Below are 26,759 nucleotides of genomic sequence, written 5' to 3'. Positions count from 1 at the left end.
CAAAAATTAGGTATCTAAAAGATCAATTCTGAGCGATACTGGCTTCACTGGGGGTGGAAGCTAGAATACAGAGTATTGAGAAGTGAGGGCCGACCACTTTTTCAATAATTCCCAGGTTTGTTGTTATTTTTGCCGCTGTTACTATGACATCACTGGAGGTCTGGAGCTACTCCAGCTCCAGACCTCATTCGAACTCTCGCGATACTAGAGCCCGGTGGAGCGCGAAATGCGGTGGGAGGGGCTGGAACGAGATCGACTGACTTCCGGCCAGGCCGTTGTCTGGGTGGCGCGGTCGAGTCATCGTTGGGCCTCGCCGCTTCCATCTCTCTTCCCTCCACCGCTCCCCTCCCCCCGCCCCGGCGCGGGGGGTCGACCAGCCAAGTGGGGCGGGAGGCGACTCGGATCTTCCTCTTCATTTCGTTCTGGCCTGCCGCCCGGCTACCCGCTCTGGGTCCTTGGGACCAGCGAGGCCCGGTCTGAGGGGCCGGGGCCTACGTGGGCCCGCCGTCGGGCCCCATGAGGCATAGCCTGACCAAACTGCTGGCGGCCTCGGGCAGCGACTCCCCAACCCGCAGCGAGAGCCCGGCGCCGGTCGCGACCTGCTCGCTGCCCCCGGACTTGACCCGGGCGGCAGCGGAGGACGAGGGGACGGCGGCGGCCGGGTCTCCCGGCCGCAAACAGCCGCGCGGCGACGAGGGCGAGTCGGACGCCGGGAGGGGGGGCCGCGGCATCGTGGCCGCGCGCGCGCCCTCGCCCGAGGAGATGGAGGAGGAGGCTATCGCCAGCGTCCCCGGGGAGGAGACGGAGGACATGGACTTTCTGTCCGGCCTGGAACTGGCAGATCTGCTGGACCCCCGGCAACCAGACTGGCATCTGGAGCCCGGGCTCAACTCGCCCGGGCCTCTCTCCTCGTCCGGCGGAGGCTCGGATAGCGGCGGCCTGTGGAGAGGGGACGACGACGACGAGGCCGCGGCTGCCGAGATGCAGCGCTTTTCTGACCTGCTGCAGAGGCTGTTAAACGGCATCGGAGGCTGCAGCAGCGGCAGTGACAGTGGCGGCGGCGAAAAGAGGCGGAGAAAGTCCCCGGGAGGAGGCGGCGGCAGCAGCGGCAACGACAACAACCAGGCGGCGACAAAGAGTCCCCGGAAGGCGGCGGCGGCTGCTGCCCGTCTCAATCGGCTGAAGAAGAAGGAGTACGTGATGGGGCTGGAGAGTCGAGTACGGGGTCTGGCAGCCGAGAACCAGGAGCTGCGGGCCGAGAATCGGGAGCTGGGAAAGCGCGTACAAGCACTGCAGGAGGAGAGTCGCTACCTACGGGCCGTCTTAGCCAACGAGACCGGACTGGCTCGCTTGCTGAGCCGGCTGAGCGGCGTGGGACTGCGGCTGACCACCTCGCTCTTCAGAGACTCGCCCGCCGGTGACCATGACTACGCTCTGCCCGTGGGAAAGCAGCAGCAGGACCTGCTGGAAGAGGACGACTCAGCCGGAGGAGTGTGTCTTCATGTGGACAAGGATAAGGTGTCGGTGGAGTTCTGCTCGGCGTGCGCCCGGAAGGCGTCGTCTTCTCTTAAAATGTAGGGTCAAGTAATCTGCTCTTTATCCGCGTTTACCCCTTTCAACTCCCTTACACCATGTAAAACACCTTAGTGGGACATCTTCACTGGACACATTTCAGAGGAGGAAAAAAAAGTAATATTGAATCTTTAAGTGTTTAGCTAAAAGCATGAATGTGACACTGTAACCAACTCCTAATGATAACATGTCACTATTAAATCTCTCTGACAGTTTCTTTTTTAGGTGATTTCCTTCCTGCCAGGCTCCGTTGTAGGGGTTACAGAACAGTCGTTCCCGCCTCACAACCTGGTAAGGATCCATCTCTTCACGTAACGCTCATGCTCTGCTGCTTAGTCTACTTTAATGGGCAACATCTCAATTTGTGTGTGTGTGTGTGATTTTTTTTTTCTTTTGTTTTTTGGAAGGTGGGAGGGGAATCTAATTTGGGCCCTGTCCACCCTGGAAACAGACTTGTGCTGGTCAATATTGTATTCAAGTTGCTTCTTCTGGTTGAAATAGCTGTTAATGTGTCCCCTTGTTCAGACTTGCGTGTACCTAGCTCTTCTGTCCCCAGTGTGGACATGGCCTTGGATGACATCGGTTCCAACTGTACACTGAAAGCTGCTAATAGAGATACAGTTTGGAGAAAGTGACACAGGTGAAGTTGAATGGAAGTTCCGAGTTGTACAAGGTGCAAATTGGAATTCCAATTTTAGAGCAACTTTTCAGAGGTTGACAATAAGTACTTGGGGCATACACAAATGTGATAGTTATTTTGTGGAGATGACAGAAATCTCTTAAATATTCAAGAATGCCTTTTAGTTTTCATAGATCTAGATATACAGTCTATTCAGATTAATAGATTTTTATATCGCACCATTAGAGAAGTTGGAAATTAACATGCATATCAGACTCCTGTGTTAGTTACTTAAAGGAAGAATAAGAATGGTTAATGAAATGTTTCTTTGAGGACCAGCACAGTGATTTACCCTATCACTGAGTATGAATAAATTGTTGAACACCTTTATTTTTGTTGTATTAAAATTTTAGGTTAAATTTATGTATGATTAGATATTGAAGGTTATGAAATGTGAATGAAAACGTGTAAAGTGAGGCTTCACAAAGAATCTTATTCTCCATATTTCAAGGGTATTTGTCCTATTTAAAAGTAAGTTTTAAAATTGAGTGACTTAATGACACGATTGACACTTTTTCCAAAGTTGGGACATAGTCTTCCTTTGAAGTACTCTATTATCTATTGTCCAGTTGTATAGATTGAGTCACAGTGTCTTTCAGTGTAAGAGACATTAAGAAATTCTTTGTGAAACATCACTGTTTGATAAAGTATATACGTATTTAGCATCCTTGTTTTTCTTTGTGCTAAAGTGGATACAGCTGTTGGGGCAGAAGAGACGGGACCAGCTGCTGGCCACATTTCCTGCTTTATTTTAAAAGGTAGTATAAGAAATGAGGAAAAAGAGGTAATATCAGGGCTTCTGCTTTTATTTTAAAATGTTCATAATTAAAAAGTATTTTCCAGCAGTCCAAAGATGTAAGTTATCTTACATATAAAATGTTTTATTTTGTTGTTATTTGGTTATGAAAATGGAATCTTGTTCTTGCAGAACTGTAAATGTTTTGTTGCTAGATAATACACTTTTGAGACCTAACTTGGTCTCTGGTTTCCAGTGCATTACAGCATATTTTGTAAAATCATCTACTGCACTTGAGCATGAATGGATAGTAGCCAAACTCACAACCTGGAGTGATGAACCTGCTTATACCTAAGTGCAGGAGCAAGCCCCTCACAATGCAGCTGCATGGATTTTTAGTGCCTACTGAATTATATATATAAATATATATAAAAACCAAAAGTAGTTGGAAAAGTTATTTGAAATGACTAATTTGTGCTATCTTTATGGAATATGTTAATGTAGCTTTTTGAAACAGAAGCCTTGAATTGAAAGTTAATTAATACTTGAACATTTTGTATATATTTCTTTGTATATAATTTTGTGCAGTACCAATGACAAAAATATGGTGTCATAATAAAACCAGGTTTGTTGATCTTTCAGTCATGGGCTCAAATAATTTATTCATCTCTAACATGACATTAGAAAATAACGGATGAAAATAGGAAAAATGATTGTTGTTAATGCTGTGGGTTTTAAAAGGTTCTGGAAGCAGTAAGTGCGTTTTTCTAAAAATTATACCATTCCCTTGGAATATTTTCTTCCTAACGTCAATGATTTTCCTGCATTATTTGAAGTTTGGGGCTGGGGAGAAACAGTAGTCAAAGCTTTCTGAATTGGGATGATTTGACATTCCAAGTATAGATTTTTAGAATGTCATTTTATAAATGGCAGTTTTTGGAAATACTTGATTAAGAACTTTTGAAAATGGAGATTAGTATCGACTATTTTAAAAGCTGCTTTGTTAGGTTGCTTCTGTTTTAACTGTCTTTTCTTAGTTTCCATCTCATTCTCTTTTTTTTCTAATTTTGGTAAATTAGTGATTTTGTCATTTTTTGCATCAACGTCATGGTCTTGTTTTTACATGGTATTGCATGTATTTAGGACCTATCTAACAGGGGCTTTAAATAAATTTGGTCATATTTATGTGTAAACATATTTTACTGTAAATGTTTGGGTTTCTGAATTTACAACAGATATGTTTATTTCAGTATGTAGTAAACAATATCTTAAAGTGTCCTATTCACTACTTGTTAATTAAAAAAGTTATGATTAATATGAAACTGTTGTCTTACTATTTTTAGAAAATTGTGTTCTGAATGATTAGTAGTTGGATAAAGGAGATTTCTGGAATATAATATGGATTTAGAAATTTTCAGGTTTGGCTCTATTTACTGTAATGGATGAAAGCAATTTAGTGTTTGGGGAATCTTTTTTTTTAATTTTTTTTTTCCTAATTGTGCCTCTGTGGCAAAATGATACAGCAAGTACTAAAGATGTAGCTTTTAATGTTTGTCTTCCGATGGTGACAGGAATTTATACATTAATTGAACTAACACATCATATTGACTTAATGTTTCTGCACTTCCTTGACCAAACCTAACTAAAAAGTCCACGTTTGTTAAAATGTAGTCACACCTCTGATATAATCCGACAAAAAGTGTTCGAAATATTTTAAATATTTGTGCATTTGATAATCACTAAATTAATCTCTCTCTCTTCTCTTTAAACAGCTTAGCAGTGTCTGCAAAAACGAATCTTTTCCTACAACCTGTTAACTGACTGGACTGATGGTAACAAAGTAATTGTGGGAGCCATGTCGGTCAAAAATTTGGCATCTGCTGAAAAAAATGAATGCCATTTTCAAGTTCCCAAATTACTTCTATACTGATTTCACTTTCCAGAAATGGAGATATGAAAAGATTCTCTGGAATCCTTGAAAGACTTAATAGAAATACATGAGACAAAGTTAATTTTGGAACAAAATTATACTTATTTTTGTCTTTCATGGGAGTGATACTCAGTTCTTTGCATACCTTTTAAAAATTGCAACCATTGGAGAAGAGAATGATAGTATTTCATCAAGGAATATTAGATTCTTTACATAATCAAGCGCACATTCCGTGGAATTAGATTTAGTGGAGTAGAATTACATAAACAGGCCATCAGTGATCACAGGCATATAATGAGTTTGTATTTATTTCCTGGAACATGAGAACTAATCTGAAGTACAGACAGACGTTGCTGAGTAGAATATAAAAGTTAATGTAAAGTCTTTAAAGAGTAGTCTTTTTAAATAGATGCATTGATTTGTCTGTATATCTTTGAAAAATTGATTATTATTAAATGTGTGGGTAGTTAATTGCGATTCAGGGTAATGCCAAGATGTGTGGATTCTGAGGTTTTTGGCTTCTTGAGCTTTCTCCGAGGACTTATTAAAAATATTTTGAGGTTTCTAATGAATGGTATACTAGTTTCTACTGTTTTATATTAAAATTTCTCTAGTATGTAAGGGCTTTAGTATTCTGGATGATGGGAGTGGCTTTTTTCATGGAATATGGTTGTTTTACTTAATTGAAACATTTTTCCAGTTCATTACAAGTGTGAAAAAACACTCAAAACTCTGGTTGTTTTATTTCATTTTTGTTGGATTATGTTAATACATTCTTTCACCTGGTCTAGACTGAGTCGTTTTATCTTACTGACTCATTTGGGAAGTGTGCAGATGATAGAAGTGGGAGGGGGTAGGAGATAGGCTCTTAATCTTCTTTCCAGAATGATTCATCATAATAACTATACAGTTTGGTTATTGTATGGTGATACAAAAAATTTATTAAATCCATTCAGTTTCTTGTAAGTGTATTTGGTGTCTCTGATGCCAGGCAGCAAAGCGCATTCCCAGTGGCTTATGCTTATGTGATTGATGGATGCTCCTACAGTATGAGCAGTACAGCTGGTTGTATTGTAACCAAAATCAGGTAGGCATCAACACTATTTGGTGACTATAACTACTGCTTTGATAGAATAGAGTGGATAATTCACTGATAATGAGTCATTACCTTTTAAAGTATGTGATTACCTAGTTCAGTATTTTGGAGGTATGCCTTTAAGCTAAACAATCTTATGACTAAGGTTGAATAGGTAGTAAAATATTTTCAAGTGTTTAGTTTTTTTCCCCAGGCTATCAATACAAAGTTTTGAGACCTTCCCAAATGGTTATATTTTTATATTTTACTGTACTGTTCTTTGTTGAGAAACCAGGTAGTTACCATTTAAGCCAGGGATCACAAAGGGGAGGTCCTCCATTAGAAACTTGTAAAGTGTTTGTTTGGCCAGCACAGTACTTTTTACATGTTTGAACTTGAATACCTCAATACTCTCTGCCAGTCACTCCCTATTGTCTTATAATACCAGACTGAGCTCAAGAGCTCTGACCTAGACTGCAAGTGGTCATTTACATGCAGTTTTAAAGTGCAGGAAAATTAAACTGGAGATAATTTAAATTTTATTCAGAAAGTAAATTTCTTTATCGTTTTCAGTAAATCCTGTAATATTAGAGGAAAAATATTTTTTAAAGATAAAGGTTAAAAGAAAGTTGCCCTGTTCATTGCTTTGGTTACTCATAGTGTTTTTATTCCTAGTTTTTTACCTTTCCCCAATTTGTACATTCAGGATTTCTTAGTTAGCCGTTTTTCCCACTTTTTAAAAAGAAACCGGGTCACAGTGGGCTTTCATAATTTTTTGTAGTTTTTGTTTGGCCATGCCACATGGCTTGTGGGATCTTACTTCCTGAACCAGGGGATGAACCCGGGCCCTTTGCAGTGAAAGTGTGGAGTCCTAACCACTGGACTGCCAGGGAATTCCCAATTTTTTGTAGTTTTCTTGACCCAAAATTTGCTGGAATTCATCTTTTGCTCAATTTTCAGTTAATCTAATTTAAAAATCTAGTCACTTGGTGTTTTGAACATTCATGTAGCTGTTAATATGTACAGATTTGAATTTTATTGGTGGCCCAACTTCCTTTAATATGTGCCATCAAATTCTGTTTCCTGGGCTTCCCTGGTGGCACAGTGGTTGAGAGTCCGCCTGCCGACGCAGGGGACATGGGTTTGTGCCCCAGTCCGGGAGGATCCCACATGCCGCGGAGCGGCTGGGCCTGTGAGCCATGGCCGCTGAGCCTGCGCGTCTGGAGCCTGTGCTCCGCAACGGGAGAGGCCACAACAGTGAGCGCAAAAAAAAAAAAATTGTTTCCTTTTTACCCACTGAGGTCAAACCCCTCTGGCTTCTAATGTACCATAGTCTGGGGTTTACAAATTAATATCTTAATTTAAGTATAGTATAACATGAACCTTCTTTTTTAAAGCCAAATAACTGCACAGAATAAATTCTGAAAGACAGGTTTAAATAGTTTGTTTACTGTGACAGAATTGAAATAAACTGTTTTCCTGACTGAGGCAGTGTTCTTCAGGTCTTAGCTAAAAATGACTGTTTCTTTAAATTGTAATGCAGATCACAGCAGGCTTGCACAAATTTGCCCCCTGACCAAAAGTTTTGGTAAAGTACATTTGTAGCAACAGGTTTAAAGTAACATGTTCTTTGGCTTATGTTGCCCATTTCTACTAACTGGGAAGATGATTTAAGAAAAATACGGTAGAAGACAGATGTTAGAAATCGTTTTTGGTCGCAGAAACCATTGTAAATTTTTGTATGTTTATAGATGGTGGTATGCTAGGGAGTAAGTACGGTGGGAGTGTTTAAGGATAAGTAAGGAAACAATTTGTGCTAAATTATCCATTTAGTAATATCAGTGGGTTTTGAATTATCTAAGTTCATTACACCATTCTCTCTTTTTAAAGGAGTCTAATTCAGTAATTTGGGTTTCTTATTTTTGAAGTTAGGAATTTTAATTTTTTTATTACTGTGATAAGTAGAACTCTGCTTTAAATAAAAATGACAGCACACATAAAATGTATAATTTTGGGTCAGACAGCTTTATCGTGGTATTTTAGCTTGTAAAATAAAGTGTTTTGGTTTTTTTTTTTGCCTTTTATATATGTTTTTCCTAGTTGTAAAGGTAAAGCATATTCATTTCAGAAAGCTGGGATTATCCAGAAAGGAATCAGAATGAAAAGAAAAATCAGCCTTAATTTTATAACCCAGAGAATATCCACAGTAAAATACAGATTCTTTTGTCTGATAATTGGGATCATTTTTTTTATCAAACATAGTTTGATAGGGAATTTTGTTTTATAATTTGTTTCAATTCGTTTTTTTTTTTGACCTCGCCACGTGGCTTGCGTGATTCTACTTCCCCGACCAGGGATTGAACCTGCACCCTCAGCAGTGAAAGTGTGGGGTCCTAACCACTGGACTGCCAGGGAATTCCCTTGTATTTTATTAATTAAATTTTACATCTTTGGCTGCACTGCTTTCTTTAAGGGCCACTGAAAGCCTGTCCCACTCTCAGAGCTGCCTTTTTTAGGTGACAGGCTAAATCCTTTCATATAATTTTAAGTAGCATAAGATTATTTAACAGATATATCACTATATTTGAAAAGAATGGTTAAGATGCTTGTGAATGTGGTCTTGGATGACACAAATATTGTTTGGTATGACTGGCTTGTTTCATAAGAAAGTGTTGGTCTAGCTCTGCATTGTGTAATACTGAGGCTATTATCCACATGTGGCTAAACAATTTAAATTAATTAAAATAAAAGATTCAGTTATTCAGGTGCACTAGTCAAATTTTGGGTCCTCAGTAGCCACATACGGCTAGTGCTAACATATCAGTCATATATAAAATATTTCCTCATCATCACAGAAAGTTTTGTTGGCCAATGCTGATTTAGATGCTGTTACATGAGAAAATGGTTTCAAGAACTGAGATGAAAACTTTTAGGAAGGGAAACACAATAGATCATTTCAAAAATTTAAATGATCTATCTTAGGAATTGAGGAATAGACCTAGGATATTTCAAAAAACAAAACCAGAAACAATAGGAAGAATATGGCTACCTCAAATTTGAGTGCCTGATGACAGGTGCTACGTTAAGTCAACTTACATATATGATACCAATCTTGAGTGAGGTTACTGATGAGGAAACTGAGGGCCAGAGAGATCAGTTAACTTGCTTAGCATCATACAGCCAAAAAAATGGCTCAGGTCTATGTGCTTCTAAAGAACTATACCACACTAGATGAAAGCTTCAAAGATAGAATTTACCTTAATCTTATGAGTATAGCTTTCCAATGATATAAATAAGATGACTTTTGAAGTAGGTAACTATCATTAGGACAGCTCAAGCTAAGTCTGAATAATCATCTGTGAAGAATACTGGGAATCGATCCCTCTGTAAGGAATGTTTTTAAATATGTTCTAAGATTCTATGAAAGAATAATACCTATGGAAACAGTGAATTGAGAAAATGAAGTGTAACGTTTCTGTAGTGTGTTGATACTCCCCACCCTGGCCACTGCCATTTTCATTCCTGTTTGGATTCTTTGAGGTTTTCAGTGAAAACTGCTATGTGGTTTTTTCCCTGTTACAGACCAAACTGCCTAATGTAAAGGAGTAGAGCAAGCAATGTGGGAGAGACGGTATTGGGAACACTAGAGAAGTAGGCTCTTGGCTAAGTGGGTAGTGTTGAATAATTTATTCAGCCTTTTGTTGTAGATCCCAGAATTGTACCTCATGTAATAAATTACAAGTCTTATTTATTCATACTTAGATGTAGGTTATTTTTACAGTTTTATTTTTGTGTACAGATTTGCTTAACCATCACTGAATTTCTAGGTCAGGTTCAGGTAACTGAAGAGCCTTTATAAGTAGTTTGTATTGTCTAGACCCAAGGTATGCTGCAAACCCAGTCTGGAGCAAAATGGGAAATAACATCTTTCTAAAGACAGGCTTAGAAATCCTAATCCAGTAATTTAAGATGTTTCCTTTCTCGGGTAGCAGGGCTGAGTTATACCTGTAAGAAAACATTGAGACAGTTCACTAGAAAAGACAGTTGTATCAAGTGGCAAATCTGTGTACAATACATATTAATTCCAGAAGTCTTAAAACTAGCTTAGGTAAAGACTGAGGTAATGCTATTCTCTTCAATGTCTATTAGTCATAAAAACTGTCCTTTTCTCCGTTTCACCTCTGGAAGCTCATATAGTATAGATTGCTTGGTACAGGAGTTCATCAGAGAATAACTGAATTATTTTGGCTTATAGCGAGACATTTTCTGATGGAATTTTCTTTTAGAGGAAGTACTCAAACCCTAAGAACATTATGCATATAATGTAGTTTTCATGCTAGTCACAGTACTTTTTGCAGCTTTGTAGCTAGTATTCAATATATAAAGCTAAGAACCTGAACTACACACCCAAGAGGTAGTGTGATAAATTTCTAGAAGTGTTTTCAAATTCTTGAGAAGTATTCTTTGATTACCCAGAAAAAACAAGTCTTGTTAACTCTTTCAAGTCAAACAGGTAACATTGCCTTAAAAATAGAAAATGTACTTGCTGTTTTAAAGTTTGCATTTTCTAGGCAATCATTTATATATATTACTAAAGTTTTTCGATAATTATGGAAAGCAATCCTACCTGGCTGCTAGGCCACCATTCACAGGGATAGCCAAGAAAACAGGGTACAGGCCACCAACAACAAGACCAACCAGTCCACCTCGTGTTATGGTACAGGTTTCACAATGTAAATCACCTAGGAAATAAATTAGTTCTGCAAATGGATAGTCAAGCAAACATTTAAAGAATGCAAGGTCCCCTTTTATGTATCACAGATACTCAATTTTCAGGCAGTAATACAGCAAATGCATTTCTACAAGGCATGTTAAAAGGTATAATTACACATATGGATAATCTAAAACAGCCAGGAATAACTGATAAAACCATCTTAGGAAAAATTCCCTAATTTGTTTTGAACTTGAATATAATACTCAGTTTGCACAGCTTCTAGCTTTTTGCGCATGTATTAACAAACCTGAGCTAATATTTTTGTCTTTAAGAAACTTTAAACCCATGGGAAATTTAGCAATTTGATTTATCTTACATTTTTACATTATGCAGTGTGATTTCATTTTTATAAAATTGTTTATTCATTTCCAGATTAGTACAAGGTATTAAAAATAGAAAGCTACGCTAACCTATGTTTTCACTCATTCTGTTCAGTTTATTGTGCAATAGGTTTCCCTGCACATAAAAATTCTTTCCACACTGATCTTGGGGATTCAAGCAAATACTCATCTAATTTAAACAAATCTGAAGTAGCACTTAAGAGAATTTAAATGGACTGCCTCCCTACTACCACCTATGGTAATAATTTTTTTTTAATTATTAATCAGAAATTCTTTCATGATTTAGCTATACTTGGAGTACTGAGCAAATATGGTGAACTGTCCAAAGGAAATCAAGTCTCCATGTATTTGATAACTATTGCACATATACACATTTAGTGCTTTTAGAGATTTAGTGATTTTTATGGGAACAAGATAAAGAGTCTTGTTCCCATAAAAATTTTTTTCCCCTTAAGAAAATTCTATAATTTTTAAAAAATTAAGGCAGTCAGCATTTTAAAAAAAATAAAGTTTCCAAATATTTCTTACTAAACACTGTAGGAGAGAGAAGTTAGACAAAGGAAAGTATTTAGAATTACTGTGTATATATTTTACTTGTTTGGTAGACCATGCTAATCTGAATTAATTGCTGCTTTACATAGAGAGGCTAGCAAGGTTCTGTCTTATCCAAGCAGTGACTGTATTACAGCATATAGCCAATTGCTACAATTATTTAAGGATTAATGTAAGGTGCAAATAATGTACATATACCAAAGCAAACTTGCTGGTGACAGTGAAATAGAATTTACCTGTATTCAAAGGTAAACTTACAAAACCTTTGAAAGATACGTGTGCCATCAAAAATGGGATCACTGCCATTGGTAAGCCAGCAGCTACAGGAGCCTGTGTCACATGTAGGATGCGTCGAAAGAGACTATTTGCTATTAGGCCACAGAGGGCAGCATTAAGTCCAATATATGTTGATCCATTTTCAAGCAGATTCCTGACGGTGAGAAAAAACAGTAACTCTTTTTGGCTGTATTGCATGTGTTAGCTCTCCAACAATTCTGGCATATGTTACAGAACTTATCAGGACTTTAGGATTAACAGGATCCAACATTTATATCTTATAGCTCCATAAAACAGAAACCTTTTAAAATCATTGTTTTACATATAGATTTTTATTCTAAAAGGCTTTGAATCTGGTCAACACTTTAAGGATACAGTGATACATTTAGTTTTGCTAAATGTATTGTGGGAATTTGCAAAGAATATTGGTATGGAAATTCCACCATCCCCCCACCAAGTATATAGCAGGGAAGAGCTTCTGAAGAGTCTGACTTGGATGCCTCTCTAGGCTCCCACAATACCCAATACTTAACTTCTGTAGCAAAACACATTATAAGGTGGTACTAGCTTATCACAGATTTACCTGTCAGGCTTCCCAACTAGCCTGTAAACAACTTGAAGACAGTGGATACAAAGATATAAATATCTTGGTTTCAACAGCACCTGGCACACAGAAGGCATTCAATAAGGTGAAATTGATGTTTCCTTTTACTCTTCCTTGAAGCATTAGAGTCAGGATTAGGGGGTGGAGCAGTACTAACATTTAAGGGATCCTCTATGCTAGGTACTTTTTATAAGAGCTCATTGAAATAAGAATAAATTGATGTTTTGGGATAGTAAGTGGTAGAACTGGTTTTTAAGGAAGGCATGTATGAGATTTAAAATGCATGTTCTATGCATTCTTTAGTTTTGGGGGAAAAAAACTAAAACTGCTGAATATTGAAAGTATCCAATTCAAAGCCTTCAGCCTATCACTTAACTTCTTTACCATCTGCTTTGCTTCCTGTAACACAGGCGTCAACCTCTTAATTTTCTCATTACTCTTAATTAGCCAAACTAGCCACACACAATATCCCCTCTAACTTCTATGGTTAACACTCAAGACAGGTTTTCTAGGAATTCCTAATTGAGCTTTCTACATTGTGTAAGGTACTACTTTTCTTACCTGTCACTTTGCAATCACAATGGTACTTGTCATTCAATCATTGAGCACTTATTGCATGCCGCAGACTTGGTGATGAAGGCACAAAAAATTATCTTCGGTGTTTTCATAGTTTATTATTGGAGAATGAAAGATACGTAAACTTGATATATTGGATTGGCCAAAAAGTTCGTTCGGATTTTTCCATGAAAAATGCGAACAAACATTTTGATCAACCCAGTATAACAAAAGTATTAAAATGGTAATGTTAGTACAAGGGAGGCAGTTTAGAAACTTAGGGTACATAAGACAATATTTAAATTGTGATGAGGGCCTAGAGAGCTACCAAACAAAACACATGAATGTGTAAAGACCTGTGTATTCTTGTGGGAGCTGAGGGAATGGGAAACTCGAGCACTTCCTCTAAAATATTTTTATTTTATCTTCATAACAATACTGTGAAATATGTATTATCTTCATTTTTAGTCATAGGAACAAATGCCCATATATATTACATATTATATACATTGTAATATTATTATATATATAATTATATACATTGTAATATGTTGATATATTAATGTTAAATATTATTAAAAATTACATAAATAAGTACCTAAATATAACAAGGAGTGTAACTGGAATCTGAATAGCAATGTTTGCTGTCTTCCAACCAGATTTTAATTTCCTGTGGCTTAAAGTCACATTGTTCAGTTAATAATTCAATACAAAATTGTTACTATCTAGCAGCCCCATTGCCAGTCAGTGTTCCCAAAAAGTGCCTATACAATTAGAAACGTGAACTCAAGATTTTTTGGCAAGATAATACCCATCAAGTAACTAGATACATGAACTAACACATGAAATATAAGACCAGAAATAACAAGTGGCAATGAAATAGATGGCACATGAAATTATTTTGTAGATTAGAAAGTGAAGTGTTTGATACTAAAGTTTCATACACTTAAGAACTTTTCAAATAACTATTAAACATATCTAAATTGGTAATGCAAGAAATGAAGATTCAAACTTAGGAGAACTAGGATAGATAAAATAGAAGCAGAGGAAAAACAGCGAACAAAGATGAGATGCTGTCATCTGCCCTGTTTAGGTGCCACTGTTCAAAAGCAGTTTATTCCAAATTAAAGCTTACTTTGCAGTTCCAGATTACTTCCCCATTGATTATTATTTCTAATTTGGTGAAAGTCCCAGTAACACAGCCTGCTTGCTTCTCTTCAAGGCTGTCACATCTCTATTCTTCCTGGCTTTCCCTACCTTACTGGCCTGGAAACATGGGCATATGTCTTTTATTTGCTTAAAAAATTTGTTTACCTCTGGAAAACAATAACAAAAACGATGTACACTGTGTGTTTGTGGTGGGGGGAAAGGGAGGTTGGATATACATCTTATTACTGCTCTTGGTTTATGGGTTCTCCCTTGTTGAGCTGGTGTCAGCAAGATTGGAATTTGTGCAAGATAGTAAGATTATACTTCCAAAATGTATTTCAAATCCATCCTTTTTTCACTTCAGCTGCCACCAACACTCACCAGGATTACTATGCCAGTTTTCCTACTGGTCTTCTTCCTTTTCTCGCCTACCTTAAATCTACTTTCCAAAAAGCAACTGTAATGTTCTTTGGAAATGTTAGCTGGATCATTCCCTGCTTAAAACTCCTCCTGTTCCTTCAACCTTATGCCCACTTCCCTTGTACTTTAGTAACACTGGTTCCTCAAATATGACAAACTCGTTGCTCTCTGTGGCCTAGGCATATGCCATTCCTTCCTCTTCCCCAGGCTGACTCTTCTTCATCCTTTTTGGTCTCAGATTTTCAGTTTAAATGGAATGTTAGAGAGGCTGCCTGAAGAACATTTTGTGGGAGAGTACTGGAGTTCACTCAGCGTTGTCTTCGAAGATCAGTATGTTTCCTATATAAATTTAATAATATCTTAAAGATCTTTTAGCCATGATCCCATTTCTCTGACATTCCTTGTCTAGTTATGTGTGTTACATGGCACTCTCTTAGACTGGTAAGTGTAGTGATGGAAATGAATTGAGAAAGAAGACAGTTTAAAGGTTTGTTATTTAAATTAGTCCATAAATATATACATCTGCCTATACTCTAAGCCAGATGGAAAAACTGGGAGAAATGAATTTTAGCCTTGACTTAAAGGAAAATGGCTAATCTCTCTGAGCCTTGGTTTTCTCATCAACGTAATAAAAAAAACCTCAATTTCCTTCTGACATTCTATGTTTGTTTATATTCAAACCAAATAAATTTGAGATGAATCAATGATGAAAGTCCACCTGATAAAAGAATTTTTTAATTAAGAAGGGATCTTACCTTTCTGCTTCTGGAAGTTGGTTAATTTTTCTGGTTATGATTTCAATTAAGTTCTTCTTGACAGTACCATCTGGTTTATGATTTTCCATCTTGAGCCTTAAATTAAAATGTCATTTTTCAATAATGTGTATCTATAGAAAAACAGCAAAAGAGCTTATAAAAAGCCTTTGGAAGACCATAAATATTTAATTTTAAAAGAAGCAGCCATAGCTTTATTTCATAATCTGAAAAATTAATGCATTAGACACCCCCCAAAAAACCCCCACAATTCTATGAAATAGAAACCAGAACATGGAAGACAACACATAAAGCTTATAGGAAATACAGAATATCTTTGTAACCCTTAAAAATATTGTAAATTTGCAAACAGCACTAACCATAAAACACATAAAGCTAATATTAAACTAATAGTAACCAATTAAAATGACCTTGTGTTCATTTACAGATACCATAAAGATAAGCCAGTTGGGGAGAAAATGTTTGCAATGTAACTGACAAAGGAGTAGTTGGTACCCAGAATATGTAAAGTATTGAATAGTACAAATCAATAAGAAAAAGGCAACCAACCCAATAGAAAAACTGACAAAAGGTTTGAACAGGCACTTCACAAAGAGAAAAGTCAGACAATAAATATGAAAATATGCTTAACCACTATAATCAGGAAAATAGAAATTAAATTTCAATTACTGGCAAGAATGTGGGGTAACTGAAACTCATGTGCTGCTGGTGGAAGCATAGGTACAACCACTTTGGAAAAGGATTTGGTACTTAATAAGTAGAAGACACACACTCAGCAATTTCACATCTAGGTATACCCTAGAGCAGAGGTCAGCAAACTTCTCTAAAAGGGCCAGATGGTAAACATCTTAGGCTTTGCGGGTCACATAATGGTCTTTTGTCGAATACTTAAAAAAAAACTTAAAAAATATAAAAAACATTTTGGCTGGCCGTAAAGAAACAAGCGATAGGCTTCGTCTGGCCCACAGGCAGGTAGTTTGTTGATCTCTGCGCTAGTTGAGGTGAATAAAAGATTAAGGGAATGGGTGAATGATTAATCTTAGCCTGAAGATTTAGCTCATGAAATAAGATTTCAGGGTAGCAGAGTTATGAAAATCAAAAAGTTCAGAAAGAACAGACAACATGACTCTGAAATTTAATTTTCTTAGTTCACTATTCATTTGCTACAAGATTAATTTATAACATTAATTTAACAAATATTTACTGGGTAGCCATTAGATGGCTTGGAAAATATTCAGTACACTGAATTTCATATCCCTAAACTTAAAGTTAACATAAGTAGTACAATGCAGGCTTAGAAATTTACGTCTGGGTTTCCCGGACTCAAACTTTTTGAGGGCCTTGGTTACAATAACGTTAAGATCTCTGCCTTACAGGAACTTTGAATAATTTTATGTTGGGGGGTTGGGGGTGTGGTGGAGAGAGAGATAAAAACAAGTAATCAAATTCAGTATATATAAAGTGTATAGTGTATATGTCTGAAATACTGTTACATCATAAAGTCCAGCCTAATGCTATCACTAGTTTTCTGTTCTGTGCTCTGCATATTGGTGAGGTTCCTGGTCCTGTGAACTAGCCATTTCTAAGGTGTCGCTATTAAAAGTCACCCTTAATTCGGTAAAAGTTCTGATCTGGCAGCCCGCAGTAGGCCATTGTATCCCGGTTAATAATAAATCCCTATCAAAGACAATGCCACGTTTAAATATTACAAACATTTCAAAAGGCTTTTGCACTAGCTATCTTCAAGATAGCTCCCGAGATAGACAAATGAGGAAAGTGGGGCCTCTGAAAATTAAACTAGGCCAAGGTCACCCTGTAAATTGGCAGTAAACCCGGCATTAAATTCAAGCACAGGCTTTTCATTTTTGCCCCTTGTAGGCTTAATTTAAATATAAGATCTTTTTTTCTAGGGTGGAAAGTGTAGGGACCGATTCGGTGCGGTAGAACCGATTCCCCTCCTCCACTTGCGACTCAGTCCCGGGATCTCATTCCCACGCTGCGGTTGAACAGCATGTCACCACGCTGTGCTTCTCTTGATACTCGCCTTTTACTGCACCCTTTTACCCGGAATGCCGGTACCTTACGCTCTCCGACCAGCAGTCACTGCCTCCATCAGCCACGCGAGTGCTCACTCCAACCTTCGCTCAAGTCGCCCGGGCGCAGCCATTTTGGCTACCACGTGACACGGCCCAAGGCGGGCACTGGGTCGCTGCCGGGCCGCTGATTGGGCTTCCAGGACCGAGGTTGCGCTCAAGGGCCTTCTAGCAGTGGGAGGTGCTGTGCCGCGCAGCAATGAGGTTTGGAGACCGCGGAGGGTACTGGTTACAGCCTATCCACGCCTCAGGATAGAGACTGCAGAAAATTGTGAAATTTCCGGATGAAAATTGAGTGATCTTAAACCTGCCCCATTCGTTGAAAATCTACCTTAGGTATGTTACTTAAAACTTCCTGGCCAGTACATTATACTTCGTGTATTGACTTGGGATATATAAAAACTGCACAACCCTTGGCATACGAGATAGGTACTCAGTTAAAAAGAAGTCTAAAAGTACCTGAGATTTCTTTGCTCCATCGATAGTATATTCTCCCCTGGACCTTGAGCTCCTTGTGCCATGTTACGATTTGGTTGATTGTGCCACCATAATCTGAGCACCTCAAGAGCAAGCAGGAGCTTGTTTTTTTCTGAGGATCTGTGGGCCCCTGTAGAGTATTGCTTATAAAAGGATGATTAGGTGAATGAGACGAAAGAAAAACTGTTTAGAGAGCAAAGGAGTCTTGTGGCTCCATCAGTCAGGACAATTGAGAATCAAAGTCTTGGACCAAACCTCTGGAGACCTCTGTTTCAGGTCTCCCCTTCGCAGCCTCTTTCCTCACTTATAAAGCAGGAGGGGAAACAGTCTCACTAATTATTTTGTAAAGTTGTGAGGATCCTATAAAAGCTCTTACCAAGGTTGCTTGGAAAATCATTGAGCTTTATCTAGGGAGAAAGTGGTATTCAAGATAAAGGGCGGGGGGGCTTCCCTGGTGGCGTAGTGGTTGGGAGTCCGCCTGCAGATGCAGGGGACACGTGTTTGTGCCCCGGTCCGGGAGGATCCCACATCCAGCAGAGCGGCTAGGCCCGTGAGCCTGTGCGCGTCCGGAGCCTGTGCTCCGCAACGGGAGAGGCCGCAACAGTGAGAGGCCCGTGTACCGCCAAAAAAAAAAAAAAAAAGATAAACGGGGAAAACTTCATAGAAGAGGTGATCAGGAGAAGACTCCGCTACCCCCACTCCTTCGCTGAGAGAGATTTATCTGATGTCAAAATCGTGGCTTGTCAACGAACCAGAAAATAAAAACAGGTCCTCATATTCTGAGGTGGAAAGTCAGCGTACATCCCAATCGGAAAGTTTCCGAGGTAAATGAGGAGAAAGTTTGGGAAAACCAGCTTTTTAGATTCTAACGTGTGTATGTGTGTGTGTGTGTGTGTGTGTGTGTGTGTGTGAGAATATCTTTTCCCCCCACACTCCATTTTATACTCTTATTCCAATTTAATTTTAAATGGTTTGAAGCTAATTTTGAAGTTAATAAATGTGCATACTGTACAGTGTCTGTAGCATGCCATTCTGAAGTAATAAAGACAATTTTGTACGTTGAGATTTTATAAAAAAATCAGTTCTTTTGAAATGTCAAGATGAAATGTCAAATTTCATCTCAAATTTATTGGCTTAAATTGCTCATAACTTTCCTTTATTATTCTTTAAAGTCTGCAGAATCTGTATTGAGGCCACATCTCTCTTTCTTGTTATTGGTCATCTGTGTCTTCTCTTTTTTATGTCTGATTAATCTGGCTAATGGTTTATAATTTTTTTGATCTTCTCAACTAGTTTCATATTTAATTGATTTTTTTTGTTTTGCTTTTTTCTGTGTTCAGTTTGATTGTATTCTGCTCTGATCTGTATTTTTTCCTTTCTTATTCCTACCTGAGATTTAAGTTGTTCCTCTTCGTAATTTCTTAAGGAGGAAGCTGAGGTTATTGGTGTAAGATCTTTTTCTCCTCCATCTATGAGTTTAGCGCTATGAATTTCCTGTCAAGTACTGCTTTAACTATTTCCCACAGATTTTGAAACATTGTTCATTATTTTAGTTCAGTTCAAAATACTTTAAAATTCTCTCTGCTTTTTTCTTTGACCTGTGGGTTATTTAAAAGTGTGTCACTTTCCTAGGCTTCCCTGGTGGCACAGTGGTTAAGAATCCGCCTGCCAATGCAGGGAACATGGGTTCGAGCCCCGGTCTGGGAAGATCCCACATGCCGAGGAGCAGCTAAGCCTGTGCGCCACAACTACAGAGCCTGCGCTCTAGAGCCCACGAGCCACAACTACTGAGCCCACGTGCCAGAACTACTGAAGCCCACATGCCTAGAGCCCGTGCTCTGCAACAAGAGAAGCCATCGCAATGAGAAGCACATGCACCACAACGAAGAGTAGCCCCCGCTCGCCGCAACTACAGAAAGCCCATGCACATCAATGAAGACCCAACACAGCCATAAATAAATTTAAAAAAGTAAGTAAATAAATCTATTAAAAAAAAAGAAGTGCGTTACATTGCTAATAGTTTAAATTTTTCAAATATCTTTCTGTTATTGATTTCTAATTATATTCCATTGTGGTCAGAGAATATACTTTGTATGATTTGAATCCTTTTAAATTTATTGATATTTATAGCCCAGACTCTTGTCCATCTGGGTAAATGTTTCACGTGTGATTGAAAATAATGTATATGCTGCTGTTATGCCAAGTGTTTGAAAACCAATTAGCATAAGTTCGTTGATAGCATTTTTTAAGACTTCTTTATTCTTTCTGAATTTCTACCAACTTGTTCTATCAATTATTGAGAAAAGCTTGTTGAACTCTCTTTTATGGGAATTGTTCTATTTCTCCTTTCAGTTCTATCAGCTTTTGCTTCTTGTATTTTGAAGCTTCGTTATTATATGAATAAACATTTAAGGTGAATTGATCCCAGTATCATTATGAAATAAGCTTCTTAATAATTGGTGATATGTTTTGCTTTACAATTTACTTTGTTTAATATTTTTTAAATTAACTTTTATTGGAGTAAAGTTGCTTTATATAATATTAATATAGCCACTCCAATAACATTTTTTCTTTCTTCTTTTTTTTTTGGCTGCACCATGCGGCATGTGGGATCTTAGTTCCTTGACCAGGGACTGGACCTGTGCCCCCTGCAGTGGAAGTGCAGTCTTAACCACTGGACTGCCAGGGAAGTCCCTCCAATAACTTTCTTTTGATTAGTGTTAACATGACAATGCTTTTCCCATTCTTTCACTTTTAACCTATTTGTGTCTTTATATTTAAATACAGTATATAATTGGATTTTTAAAAATCTAAATTGACAGTTTCTGACTTTTAATGAAGGAGGTGTCTAAGCCATTTATATTTAATATGATTTTTATATTCTAGGGTTTTAAATCTATCATCTTGCTATTTGATTTCTATGTGTTCCACCTGTTCTACATTCCCCTTTCCCTTTCTTCTGCCTTTATTTTTGAACGAACTGAATATTTCTTATTCTGTTTTATTCCTTTGTTGGCCAATTAGCTATAATTCTTTTTAAAAATTGTAATGATTGCTTTAGCATATACAGTATACCTCTCTATTAGTTTCCTCAGGCTACTCTAAGAAAGTACCACAAACTGTGTGGCTTAAAATAACAAATATATTCACTCACTATTTTGGCGGCTACAAGTCTGAAATCAATGTATTGGCAGAGTTGGTTCCTACTGGAAGTGCTGAAGGACAATCTGTTCCATGCTTCTCTCCTAGCTTCTGGTGGTTGCTGGCAATCCTTAGTGTCTCTTCACCTGTAGAAGCATCACTCCAATCTCTGCTTATATTTTCGTATGACGTTTCTTCCCGTGTCTTTGTGACTTCACATGGCCATTTCCCCACTGTGTGTGTTTGTGTACCCAAATTTCTCTTATCTTATAAGGACACCATTGGTTAAGGGCTCACCCTAACCCAATATGCCTCGTTTTAACTTACATCTGCAAAGACACTATTTCCAATAAGGCTACATTCACAGGTACTGGGGATTAGAACTTGAAAATATATTTTGGAGGGGCACAGTTCAACTCATGACAACGTCTTTAACTTGTCACAATCTATCTTCAAGTAATATACCACTTTACATATAGTATGAGAATGTTACAACAGTGTACTTTCATTTCTTCTCAATCTTTATGCTATTGTTGTCATACATTTACTTCTACATATTTTATAAACCACATATCACATAGTTATCATTTTTTGATATCAGTAGTCATTTGTCTGTGAAGTAACTTTTAAAAATAAGAAAATTTATATTTATCCACATATTTTCCATTTCTGGTGTTTTTTGTTCTTTTTATAGATTCATTTACATCTGGTATAATTCTACCTAAAGTGTTCTCTTAGAAAGCACATCTCTGGTGATGAAATCTTTCACATTTTGGAAATCTAAAAGGTATTTTGTCCTAGTTTTAAAAATTATGGTAAAAAACACACAACATTAAATTTGCCATGTTAACCATCTTTAAGTGTATAGTTTAGTAGTGTTAAGTATAGTCACATTGTTAAGCAATAGGTCTCTAGAAACTTTTTATCTTGCAACACTGAAACTCTATACCCACTGAACACTAATTACTCCTCTTCACTCCCCTCAGCCCTTGGTAACCACCTTTCTACTTTCTATGAGTTCGATTACTTTATATACTTTATGTGAGTGGAATCATACATTATTTGTTCTTTTGTGACTGGCTTATTTTATTTAGGTTTATCCATTTTATAGGATGTGACAGGATTCCCTTCTTTTTTTTTTTTTTTTTTTTTTTTTTGCGGTACGCGGGCCTCTCACTGTTGTGGCCTCTCCCTTTGCGGAGCACAGACTCCGGACGCGCAGGCTCAGTGGCCATGGCTCATGGGCCTAGCCGCTCCACGGCATGTGGGATCTTCCCGGACCGGGGCACGAACCCATGTTCCCTGCATCGGCAGGCGGACTCTCAACCACTGTGCCACCAGGGAAGCCCTATCCATTCATCTTTTGATGGATGTTTGGGTTGCTTCTGCCACTTGGTTATTGTGAATAATGCTGTAATGGATATTCATGTGTAAATATATCTTCAAGACCTTACTTTGAAGTCTATTGAGCTATATACTATACACCTAGAAGTGAGGTTGCTGGATCATGGTATTTCTATTTTTATTTTTTTGAGGAACCTCCATACTGTTTTCCACAATGGATACATCGTTTTACATTCCTACCAACAGTGCACAAGAGTTCCAAGTTCTCCACATCCTTGCCAGCACTTGTTATTTTCTGTTCTTTTGATAGTGACCACCTGATGGGTATGAGGGAATGTTTCAAAGTGGTTTTGATTTGCATGTCCCTGATGATTAGTGATGTTGAGCATCCTTTTATGTGCTTATTGGCCATTTGCATATAATATTTAGAGAAATGTCTGTTCAATTCATTTTCCCGTATTTTAAATGGATTTTGTTGTTGTTGAGTTGTAGAAGTTTCTTTTTCTTTTCTTTTTTTTTTTTTTTTTTTGCAGTACACAGCCCTTTTACTGTTGTGGCCTCTCCTGTTGAGGAGCACAGGCTCTGGACGTGCAGGCTCAGCGGCCATGGCTCATGGGCCTAGCCGCTCCGCGGCATGTGGGATCTTCCCAGACCGGGGCATGAACCTGTGTCCCCTGCATCAGCAGGTGGACTCTCAACCACTGCGCCACCAGGGAAGCCCTGTAGAAGTAACCCCATGTCAGATATATGACTTGCAATTACTTTCTCCCATTTCATAGGCTATCTTTTCATTTTGTTGATTGTTTCCTTTGATGTACAGAAGTCTTTAAGTTTCAGGTACTCCCATATGTCTGTTTTTTATTTTGTTGCCTGGGCTTTTGGTGTCATAGTCAAGAAATCATTTTCCAGTGTCCTCAAGTTTCTCTGCCATGTCTTCTTTTAAGAGTTTTTGGATATGGAGTATGGAAAAGGCCCAACTTTATTCTTTTGCATGTGGAAATATATCTATTTTTCCAAACACCATATGTTGAAGAGACTGTCCTTTTCCCATTGTGTAGTTTTGGCACCCTTGTCAAAAATCACTTGGCCTATTTTTCAAGGATGTATTTCTTGACTATCTATTGTGTTCCATTGGTTAATATATCTATCTTTATGCCAGTATCACATTGTATTAATTACCGTTCCTTTGTAGTATGTTTTGAAATCAAAAAGTACGAGGCCTCCAGCTTTGTTCTTTTTCAGGAATGTTTTGGCAAGTCAGGTCCCACATGAATTTAGGATTTTTTTCTATTTCTGCAAAAATTGCCGTTGGGATTTTGATAGGGATTGCATTGAATCTGTAGATTGCTTTGGGTCATATGAACATTTTAACAATATTGAGTCTTTCAATCCACAGGCATGGGCTGTCTTTCCATTTATTTGTATCTTCTTTGATATTTTTAGTAGTGTTTTGTAGTTTTGAGTGTATGAGTCTTTTACCTCCTTTGTTAAGTTTATTCCTAAGTATTTTATCTTTTTTTTTTTCGTGCTGTAGTAAATGGGATTATTTTCTTAATTTCCTTTTTGGATTGGTCATTGTTAGTGAAGAGAAACATGACTAATTTTTGTGTGTTGATTTTGTATGCAGAAACTTTGCTGAAATTGCTTTTAGTTTTAACATTATTTTTTCTGGGATTCTTAGTTTTTTCTGCATATCAGATCATGTCATCTGTGAACAGAGATAATTTTACTTCTTCTTTTCCAGTTTCTTTTTTTATGTCTAAATTACTTTGGCTAGAACTTCCACACTCTGTTGAATAGTATTGGCAGGATTGTGTATTCTTGCCTTCTTCTTCATCTTAGAGGACAAGCTTTCAGTCCTCTACCATTGAATATGTTATTAGCTATGGGCTTTTAATATGTGGCTTTTGTTATGTTGAGGTAGTTTCTTTCTGTTTCTAGTTTGTTGAGTAACTTTTGTCATAAAATGATGTTGAATTTTTCTGCATTGATTGAGATGATCGTGTGGTTTTGTCCTTGATTTTGTTAATGTGGTGTATTACATTGATTGATTTTTGTATATTGAACCATCCTTGCATTCCAAGTATAAATCCCACTTGGTCATAGTGTATGATTCTTTTAATGTACTGTTGAATTCAGTTTGCTAGTATTTTGTTTAGGATTTTTGCATCATTATTAATCAGGAATATTGGTCTTTAGCTTTATTTTCTTGTGTTTTTGTTTGGTTTGGGTATCAGGGTAATGCTGGCCTCATAGAATGAGTTTGGGACTGTTCCCTATTTTCAGTTCTTAAGAAGAGTTTGAAGAGGATTGGTGCTAATCCTTCTTTCAATGTTTGGTACAATTCTCTGGTGAAGGCATCTGGTCCTGGGCTTTTCTTTGTTGGGAGCTTTTTCATTAGTGCTTCTATCTTCTTGCTAGTTATAGGTATATTCATACTTTTTATTTCTTCATGTTTCAGTTTTGGAAGATTGTATGTTTTTAGGGATTTATCCATTCCTTCTAAGGTATCCAATTTGTTGGCGTATAATAATTCACAGTAATCTCTTATAATCCTTTTTATTTCTGTTACATCAGTTGTAAAGTCCCTATTTTCATTTCTAATTTTAGCTATTTGAGTCTTCTTATTTTTTTTTAGTCTAGCTAAGAGTTTGTCAATTTTGTAAATCTTAAAAAAAACCTACTGATTTCATTGATTTTTTTTCCTATTGTCTTTCTATTCTCTTTTTCATTTATTTACTCTCTAATCTTTATTATTTCCTTCCTTCTACTAACTTTGGGTTTAGTTTGTTCTTCTTTTTCTAGTTCTTTGAGGTGTAAGTTTAGGTTATTGATTTGAGACCCTTCTCTTTTAATGTAAGTGTTTACTGCTATTAACTTTCCTCTTGGTTCTACTTTCACTGCACCCATAAGTTTTGATATGTTGTGGGTTTTCAGATCCAGAAAAGATCTAGGTATTTGTAAATAAATAAATAAATTCCTTATTTCTTTTATAAAATAAGAATTTTCTAAATTATAATGCTCTCTTTTTGACCTATTTGTTGTTTAATAGTACATTCTTTCCTTGACATTGGTCTTAGTGATGATTTTTTATATTTGACACCGAAAGCAAGTGCAAGAAAATCAAAAATAAACAAGTGGGAGTACATCAAACCAAAAAGCTTCTGTACAGCAAAGGAAACCATCAACAAAATGAAAAGTCAACCTACCAAATGGGAGAAAATATTTGCAGATCATGTGTTTGATAAGTGGTCAACATCCAAAATATATAAAGATAAAAAACTCATACAACTCAATAGCAAGAAAACCCCCAAAATCTCATTAAAAAATGGGAAGAGGATCTGAATAGACACTTTTTCAAGGAGGGTATATAAATGGCCAACAGGTATATGAAAAGGTGCTGAGAATCATTAATCATCAGGGAAATGTAAATCAAAACCACAATGAGTTATCACCTCACACCTGTTAGAATGGCTATTATCAAAAAGACAAGAAATAACAAATGTTGGCAAGGATGTGGAAAAAAGGAATCCCTTGTGCACTGTTGGTCAGAATGTAAATTGGTGCAACTACTATGCAAAACAGGATGGAAGTCCTCAAAAAATTAAAAAATAAAGCTACTGTATGATCCAGCAATTCCACTTCTGGGTGTTTATCTGAAGGAAGTGGAAACACTAACTTCAAAAGAAATATGCACCCTGTGTTCACTGCAGCATTTTATAATAGCCAAGAGATGGGCTCAACTTAAGTGTCCATTAAGGGATGAATGGGATACTATTCAGCCATAAAAAGAAGGAGATCTTGCCATCTGTGACAACAGGGACAGACCTTGAGGGGATTATGCTAAGTGAAATAAGCCAGAGAGAGAAAGACAAATACCACATACCTCATTTATATGTGAAATCTAGAACCACCACCACTTGGGACTTCCCTGGTGGTCCAGTGGTTAACACTTTGCCTTCCAATGCAGCAGGTGCAGGTTTGATCCCTGGCTGGGGAGCTGAGATCCCACATGCCTCATGGCCAAAAAACCAAGCATGAAACAGAAGCAATATTGTAACAAATTCAGTAAAGATTTTAAAAATGGTCCACATCCAAAACAATAAATTAAAAAAACAGAAAACCACCAACACCACCACCAACAAACCAAACTCATAGATACAGAGAACAAGATTGGTATTGCCAGAGATGAGGGTTTGGGGTGGGCAAAATGGTGAAGGGAGTTATAAAATAAATAAGTGCTTGGGATGTAATTTGTATCATGGTGA

The 26,759-nt window shown here is 37.6% G+C and overlaps 2 protein-coding genes across 11 annotated transcripts; one reads left to right on the top strand and one right to left on the bottom strand.

The window, feature by feature from the left end:
• Positions 1–263: 263 nt before the first annotated feature.
• CREBZF (CREB/ATF bZIP transcription factor) lies at positions 264–5,709 on the top strand. 8 transcript variants are annotated; one of them, XM_033431862.2, is made up of 4 exons: positions 264–1,574; positions 1,786–1,863; positions 2,941–3,009; positions 4,760–5,709. In XM_033431862.2, the coding sequence occupies exons 1-2, from the start codon at positions 517–519 to the stop codon at positions 1,799–1,801; spliced, it is 1,074 nt and encodes a 357-aa protein (XP_033287753.1). In that variant the 5' UTR covers positions 264–516; the 3' UTR covers positions 1,802–1,863; positions 2,941–3,009; positions 4,760–5,709. The 8 variants fall into 8 exon arrangements, with proteins under 8 accessions (XP_033287753.1, XP_049569420.1, XP_033287752.1 ...); XM_049713463.1 differs by adding an exon at positions 2,098–2,212 and having other exon boundaries at positions 2,941–5,709; XM_033431861.2 differs by having other exon boundaries at positions 1,786–2,212.
• A 3,955-nt stretch (positions 5,710–9,664) lies between these two features.
• Positions 9,665–17,640, bottom strand: TMEM126A (transmembrane protein 126A). 3 transcript variants are annotated; one of them, XM_049713465.1, is made up of 5 exons: positions 17,481–17,640; positions 15,419–15,514; positions 11,896–12,089; positions 10,620–10,752; positions 9,665–9,997 (listed from the first exon to the last, which is right to left on the bottom strand). In XM_049713465.1, exons 2-5 carry the CDS (start codon positions 15,505–15,507, stop codon positions 9,805–9,807), a joined length of 609 nt encoding a protein of 202 aa, XP_049569422.1. In that variant the 5' UTR covers positions 15,508–15,514; positions 17,481–17,640; the 3' UTR covers positions 9,665–9,804. The 3 variants fall into 3 exon arrangements, with proteins under 3 accessions (XP_049569422.1, XP_033287746.1, XP_049569423.1); XM_033431855.2 differs by having other exon boundaries at positions 10,620–10,734; XM_049713466.1 differs by having other exon boundaries at positions 15,419–15,549; positions 17,481–17,634.
• Between the last annotated feature and the right edge of the window lie 9,119 nt (positions 17,641–26,759).

Source organism: Orcinus orca, chromosome 8 (assembly GCF_937001465.1).
Source record: "Orcinus orca chromosome 8, mOrcOrc1.1, whole genome shotgun sequence".
NCBI lineage: Eukaryota > Metazoa > Chordata > Mammalia > Artiodactyla > Delphinidae > Orcinus > Orcinus orca.
Note: the sequence above shows the minus strand (reverse complement) of the source record. Positions and strands in the feature narration are given on the sequence as shown.